General features: G+C 65.8%; 1 protein-coding gene across 3 annotated transcripts in view; it reads left to right on the top strand.

Annotated features, from left to right (window-relative positions):
• The window catches only part of PDLIM7 (PDZ and LIM domain 7), a 16,179-nt gene extending 11,855 nt beyond the window's left edge, over positions 1–4,324 (top strand). For 2 of the 3 annotated variants that reach the window (XM_019473820.1, XM_019473818.1), the window contains 6 exons: positions 1,471–1,529; positions 1,669–1,903; positions 1,981–2,161; positions 2,339–2,459; positions 2,948–3,063; positions 3,338–4,324. In XM_019473820.1, coding sequence (XP_019329365.1) covers positions 1,471–1,529; positions 1,669–1,903; positions 1,981–2,161; positions 2,339–2,459; positions 2,948–3,063; positions 3,338–3,424 — 799 coding nt within the window. In that variant the 3' untranslated portion in view covers positions 3,425–4,324. The remainder of the gene's footprint in view (positions 1–1,470; positions 1,530–1,668; positions 1,904–1,980; positions 2,162–2,338; positions 2,460–2,947; positions 3,064–3,337) is intronic. The other variant, XM_019473819.1, reaches the window with a different exon arrangement.
• Positions 4,325–7,100: the final 2,776 nt, after the last annotated feature.

The following is a 7,100-nucleotide window of genomic DNA, read 5'->3' as shown; positions in this document are numbered from 1 at the left end:
GGTGCCGGGCTTTGCCAGGCCAGCCAGTGCCTGGCAGAGGCTGTGGGGTGATGTGGCAGCAGGGGCTTTGATTTTGACCCCGTGTGGCCCCTCCGGGGAGACTGAGCTGTTGGGAGCTGCCCCGGGCTGTGCGTGGGCTTGTGGTGGTGCCGCTGGGCTGAGGCCGTGCTCTGCCCCGCAGCCGGGCAGGGCTGTGTGTTGGGGCAGGAGGACAGCAGGAGGAGAGGTCAGTTTTCCTGCCTTTCCCTTCCTGCCTGTCCCTGGGCCTTGATTGCCACAGACTGACTCTGTCTCCTCCTTTCTCTCCTGCTGCGCTCAGTGGAGGATCGTGAGGATGTGTTTGTTAAAAAGCCCAGGTAAGGGGAGCGTGCACCATGGCAGCAGCAGGAGCTATGGGGCTGCATGTCCCGGGCAGGACCCGCTGGGCATTGTTGGCACCGAGCTGGGGATGTCGAGCTGCGCTGTGGTGTCCAGGACACAGTGCGTCAGGGGCAGCTGGTGGCACTGGCAAAACCTTGCTGGGGGTGTTGTGATGTTTGGGCAGTGCCTGGACGTGGGGCACAATGTCCCCTGAGCCTGGCGTGGGGCTGCGGGGCGGCCAGGCAGAGCTGGGTGAGTGTTGCCACTTCTTGCTGCGTGAGGGCAGGGAAGGGAGCTGGGGCTGGGGGGGTGCCATTCCTTGCCCCATGCAGCTGGGCAGGGGTAGTGCACAGCACCCCTTTTTCTGCCTTCGCCTCTCCATGATGCCTCCTGTCCTGGCACCGTGACCGTTGGGTCCCAGCTCTGCCCGGTTTGCTCTGCCGCAAATAAATGCTCCTGGTTTTGTAGCCGTCTCCTTCTTGTCTTTGCCCTGGTGAGGCAGAGAGCTACCAGCTCTCCCTCTGTCCCTGTCTCCTCTCTTGGGTGGGCTGTGCCCCTCTTGCCCTGGCTTGCCCTGCCTGCTCCCAAGCCCAGTGCTGGCAGCCTGCTGGGGGGCACAGGCCTTGCCCCTCCCAGGACCAGCCTGGCCCTGCCTAGCTGGCGGGGATGGCAGAGTCCTGCCTATCCCCAGCTCTGCTGGAGCTGGACCCCAGGGCTCCCCACGCTGGGTCAGGTCCAAGCCCCTCTGCACCCCAGTGAGGCTGCGGGTGACCGTCATGTGTGAGCAGGCAGCCGGGGTCTATGTGGTCCTCAGGGTCCCTGGTCAGTCTGGAGCAGCCCAGAGTTGGGTGTGGGACCCCAGCAGACCTGCACTCCCTCCCGCTGCTCACCAGACCGCCACGATGGGTGCCAGAGACCCCAGAGGTGCTGTGTCTTTGCAGGGCTGAAGGCGCTTGGCTCAGTACCCCATCACCAAACCAGCTACCGGCTGGGCACGGGGGCTTGGCCGGCTCCTGCCTGCTTGTTGGGGGGGGGTGGCCCTGCCTGCACACAGGCCTGCTGGGCAGAGGGGGTGAGCGGGGCAGGCTGGATTAACTGCTTGTTCTGTAGCCAGGTCTCCGTGCTGGACCCGTCCCCGGGAGCAGCGATGAAGTCGGAGCCAGGACTGGGTGAGCAAAACGTTTCCTCTGGGCTTGGGGGGAGAGGGGTGGGGGTGCTGAGGGATGCTGCTTGCCCAGCCACGGGCACTGGGAGGGGGCTGCCGAGGGATCAGGAGCACCGTCCTGGAGAACTTATGTGTGTATGCAGCCCCCAGGACCCCCGCCGCCACCCCTGGCCCTGCCAGCCGCCCGCCCTGGGCCGTGGACCCCTTGTTCGCTGAGCGCTATGCCCCGGACAAGACAAGCACGGTGGTGAGCAAGCACAGCCAGCCAGCCACGCCGACCCCCATGCAGAACCGCAGCTCCATTGTGCAGGCGGCGCAGCAGGCCCCTGAAGGGCCCGGCCGCACACCCCTCTGCTACAAGTGCAACAAGGTCATCAGGTGAGCCCTGGCCACCACTGCTGCCACGCCAGCGTCCTGGGCCCTAGCGTGGCTGACGGGGCTCTGTCCTGCTGCAGGGGACGCTACCTGGTGGCGCTGGGACATTATTACCACCCCGAGGAGTTCACCTGCTGCCAGTGCAGGAAGGTGCTGGATGAGGGCGGCTTCTTTGAGGAGAAAGGCTCCATCTTCTGCCCCAAGTGCTATGACACGCGCTACGCGCCCAGCTGTGCCAAGTGCAAGAAGAAGATCACCGGGGTGAGTGTCCCTCAGCCTGCCCCACACCTCCTGTCCCTGCTCCCCTACAGGTCCCCAGCTCTGTCCCCTCCCGTCCTGATCGCATCCCCAGGGATCCCTTGTCCCTTTCTGCCCTGGGAGGGGGTTTGCCACAGCACAGGGTGGTCCTGCCCCCGGCTGACAGCAATTCCCCTCCAGGAGGTCATGCATGCGCTGAAGATGACCTGGCATGTGCAGTGCTTCACCTGTGCTGCCTGCAAAACTCCGATCCGCAACCGTGCCTTCTACATGGAGGAGGGACAACCCTACTGTGAGAGAGGTAGGACCCGGGGACGCCATGTGCCACTGCACGTGGCCCCAGGGCACCGGGCACTGTTGGGGCTCAGCACCTGCCCACGGGGGTGGGGGGTGAGCTGCCCTGTGCTGCGGGGGCTCTCCCCAGGCCATGGGGAAAGCAGGGACTCCCCTCCCGGGGCCCTGAGCCCTCCATCCCGGTCCTCCTTGGCTGCTGGGTAGTGCCATCACTCCTGTGTTGCCATGGTGATGATGGAGGATGTACAGCAAAGGCAAGTGCTGCATCCTGGGAGATCAGGTTTGCCTCCTCCCTGCAGCCCAGTGGTGGCCAGGGCCACCCTGCAGGGCACAGGCATCTCATCTGGGTGTCTCAGGCATCGTCCCCCCGGGGCTGGCAGTGAATTGTTCCCAGGCTGTGCCTGTGGGATCCTGGCTGTGCTGCAGCCCTGCTCCCCTGGGACGAGGGGCTGCAGTGTGGGGGAACGCTGACCTGGGCTCGGCCTCTCCTCGCAGACTACGAGAAGATGTTTGGCACCAAGTGCCGCGGCTGTGACTTCAAGATTGACGCTGGGGACCGGTTCCTGGAGGCGCTGGGGTTCAGCTGGCACGACACTTGCTTCGTTTGTGCGGTGAGCCATGTGCCTCCCTCCCCGGCTGCTGGTGGGGGCCTTGGCTCTCCCTGGCAGTTGTGCCCTGTGTGGGGTACACCAGCAGCGTGGGGTCCCTGCTGCCACGAGGTTTTCCCAGCTTGGCTCTGCACTGGTGGCTTGGGCCCCTGCTCTGAGCCTGCTGCTCCCTGGCATCTGTGCGATGCTGGTGCTGAGCCCTGGAGGGGGGGGGCGGGGGCGGACCCAGGGGCTGGCTCAGCCCCCCTGACTTGACTGCCTGTGCTCTCCTCCCCAGATCTGCCAGACCAACCTGGAAGGGAAGACGTTCTACTCCAAGAAGGACAAGCCGCTCTGCAAGAGCCACGCTTTCTCCCACGTGTGAGGGGCGGGAGTTCAGCTGTGCCCACGCGTGCCCCTGGCCCTGCATGCTCCTCTCCCCCTTCCCCCACTGCCCCCACAGAGCCAGACTGGGCCCTCACCCCTTCCCCTTGCTCCTGCCTCTTTCCTGGCAGGTCCTGGCCCAGCTCCAGCTGGAGGTGGTGCTGGGCCCGGAGCCCCTTATAGCTGGGTGGCTTCTTCTGTGTCCCCCGGGGGGCCCTAGGAGCCCCAGGAAGGGGATGCTGCATGGGTCTCCTGCCCCCCAGCCACACAGTGTGGTGGCCACGGCCGTGCCGAGGCTGTGCTGAGGCTGGAGTCGGGGAGCATCTGGCACAGCAGGGCTGCACCCTCGGCTGAGGCCCGGCTGCCTGGCAGCTCAGCACCAGGGCAGGGATGCTCCTAGCACATCCCTGAGTGGGTGAGGACCAACCCCCCAGCTCCCTGCCAAGCTCTCCCCCACCTTCCCCGCTGCATGCTTAGTGCACGGGGCTGGAGACCCGGCCCTGCTCCCCTGCTGGGGCCCTGCCCGCAGCAACCCCCCGGCCACCCTGCAAACTGCTGCGGTGGCTTCCTACCCCGGCTGCGTGCCAGGGGGGTCTGTGCCTCATGTCCCCCCACCCAGCTGGCCTGCTGCTCTCCTGGGGCTGGTGTGCGGCAGCACCCCCAGCCCGGCCGTGCCGGGAAGCAGGGCAGCGTGCCAAGCCCATCCCAGCCACGGGCCGGCAGTGTGTGCTGATGGCCGGCCGGCCGGCGGGCTCCCGCAAGGCTTGGGAACGGCTTCCTACCAAAGAGCGCCTGCCACCACTGTCCCAGGCCCGTAAATGCCTCTCCCAAACCCACACTCTCCGGTCGGACTGCCGCTGATATAGCCACGGTGCTTTTAGTGCCTTTAATAAACACTTCTCTGCAAGTGCCGGCTGTCTTGGGGCCTGTGGTTTTGCCAAGTGAGGTGTGGCCAGCTGGGAAGGTCACACTCGGCCCTCGCCCCACTCCCCCCGGGGCCTGACTCAGCTCCCTGCAGCTTTCCAGGGGAAATCTTCACCTCGGATTTCCCCTCCTCTGCCTGTGTCGGCCTGGGCTGGACCCCTCATGTCACCTGGGTCATCCCTCTCTCTTCGTAGCAGGCAGGACCGCTAACAGAGGTGGTAATTAATCTGGGGGGCAAAGCTGCAGCAAGGGGAAATGGGGCAGATGTCCAACCCTGCAGGGGGGGTCCCTGCTTACCCAGTGGTGTCCCCTGGTCCCTGCTGTGCCCTGGCCCCGAGTCCTGCGCAGAGGATGAGAAGTCATGGGGCACGCGTGGGGCACGTGCACTGGCTCTGGGTGTGCTCCGGCATAGAGCAGCCAAGCATTCGCTCATGCGATGCAGCTGCTGTCCCAAAGGACGGGTGCGAGGCTGCGCCGGCACCTCCGGCTGGAACGGGCTTGGGGGCAGCGGGTGTGGGGAAGAGCCGCTCCTCCCGCTCCGCTCTGGCAGCTGGAATGGTCATTAATAATTGCAGCTCTTACCACGATGAGCAATTGTAAGGAAAATTGTCTTGCTGATCTACTGGAAGGTTCTGCCGGGGGCAGGAGCTGGCTGCAGGAAGGCAAATACCTCCCGGCATCACCCAGAGTTGGCCTGCGGCTGCGGCGCCACATCTCCCCGGTGCCAGCTGCAAGAGTGCAAAACCCTGTCAAAGATGGGGAGGGGAAAGTGGGAGTGATGGAGGCAGGCTGGGGCCGGGCCGGGTGCTCGGGCTGGGGCACATGCAGGCGATGGGACGGTCACACTGAGGAGCAGCAGGACACGGCTGTGAAAAGGGACAGAAATGAGCTGCAAAAAGGGCCAGGACGAGCAGGGATGTGGTAAGTGCCCGAGCGTGAGTCCCAGCTGCGCAGCCAAGGTCAGGGGAAGCACAGGGGAAGGTGAGGCAACTGCGGCCCCATGTGAGCAGCCACCGAGCCAGCCCTGGCTCAGCCAGGACAGCAACCCATGAGTGGAGGGCAGGGAAGGGGCAGGGGGAGGCAGCCGTGCGGGACGGAGCCTGCTGGAGTAGCACAGCCTGGAAACAGGTTGTGCCAGCTCAGCCCCCGGGGTACCTGGCCTTGGAGCAGGGCCAGGGCAGAGCTGCGCTGCCACAGCCAGCCTACCTCTCCCCAGGGGAGAGCCAAGCATCTCCCTTGTGCTGCTTGCAAGGCCTGCTCCCACTGGGGGCTCAGCCCCTTCTGGTTGGCGCCCTGTTGCCTCGGGTCCCTACTGATGATGCCTCTACCACCCAAGGTGCCTCTGCGCTTTGCCGAGAGCCGCTTTTGCCCACCAGCTCTGCGCACCATGCGAGGAGCTTGTGCACAGGCAGCAGAAGGAGGGTCTCGGGTGGGCTGCGGAGGTGGAGCCTGGGGAGGGGCCACAACCGCACTGCTCGGAGAACAAAGCCTGGCAGCGGCGGACTCGGGTATGGGAGGAGCTTGTGCACAGGCAGCGGAAGGAGGGTCTCGGGTGGGCTGCGGAGGTGGAGCCTGGGGAGGGGCCACAACCGCACTGCTCGGAGAACAAAGCCTGGCAGCGGCGGACTCGGGGCTCCCACCATGTCCCCAAGCGGGGTCCCAGCACATCCACCCCCAAAGCCAGCTGAGCCGTTTGTGGGGTGCCTGCCACAGCCCCGGCCCCCGCGCTGGCCCCGGCAGCTGCTCCACAGCTGCTCACAAACTTGCAGCCTCTTAGGGCGGCTCCAGCTCTGGCCTGGCTCGGAAATGCTGGTGCAAGGAGGGCGTGCAGGCGTGGGGGGAGCAGGAAGCACAGGCAGGGTCCGCGGCACCCTGTCCCATGTCCCACTGAGCTTGGGGGGCTCATCCACAAGCTGCTTTGAAGGGCTTGGTTCGGGAAGGGCCACGCTGGCATCAGCCCCAACCTGTGGGGATCAGGCCCTGTACGCTCCCCATTGCCGCTCCGGCATGGAGACCCCTTCAGCATGGTTCTGGTCCGGGATGCAGGCAGTGCCAGGAGTTGGGGGGGAACGGGGGGGCAGGGCGACACTGCCTGCCCTGGCAGGAGCACGCAGACCCAGCTGGGAGCCCCTGCAAAGCCCTGCATGGGTCAGTGCAAAAGCAACTTTGTGGGTTCACACAGAGGCAAAACCTCCCTGAAAAGGCGCTGTCATGCACAGCCTGGCAGGGTCTCGAGGGGACCGGGGGGTTTGGGAGCGGCGAGGATGGAGGGGCAGGCGGGCAGCAAAGGGGCACCCACAAAGACTGTGCCCACCGACACCTAGAGCAGCAGCGAGGGCATGGCTGGGTGTGTGGGACAAAGCCAATGGTGCCACGTCCTTGGAGACGAAACCTCAGGGCACAGGGTCTCAGGGCGGAGGGGACTGCCTGAGGGCACCCTGGCGTGCCATGTCCTCAGGGTGGAGGGGATATGGGGCAGGGGAAGGTTTGGGATGCAGAGAAGCACCCAGCATGCGAGGTCCCCAGGGTGCAGGGTCCCCAGGAGGGGGTAGCACAGGATGCCGGTCCCCAGGGCAGAGGAGAGCCCAGGGTGCAGAACCACACGGGCTGCAGTTTCCCAGGAGGGAGCTGAGCCGGGGTGCAGGTTTCCGGGGTTCAGGGTTCCTGGGGCGGGGGATGGCCCGGGGTGCGGTGTTGTGGAGGCAGAGCAGAGCTCAGGCTGAGGGTCCTCGGGGTGCAGGATCCCGGGGGCG

This window comes from Aptenodytes forsteri, unplaced genomic scaffold, assembly GCF_000699145.1.
Source record: "Aptenodytes forsteri isolate BGI_AS27 unplaced genomic scaffold, ASM69914v1 Scaffold54, whole genome shotgun sequence".
Taxonomy (NCBI): domain Eukaryota; kingdom Metazoa; phylum Chordata; class Aves; order Sphenisciformes; family Spheniscidae; genus Aptenodytes; species Aptenodytes forsteri.
Note: the sequence above shows the minus strand (reverse complement) of the source record. Positions and strands in the feature narration are given on the sequence as shown.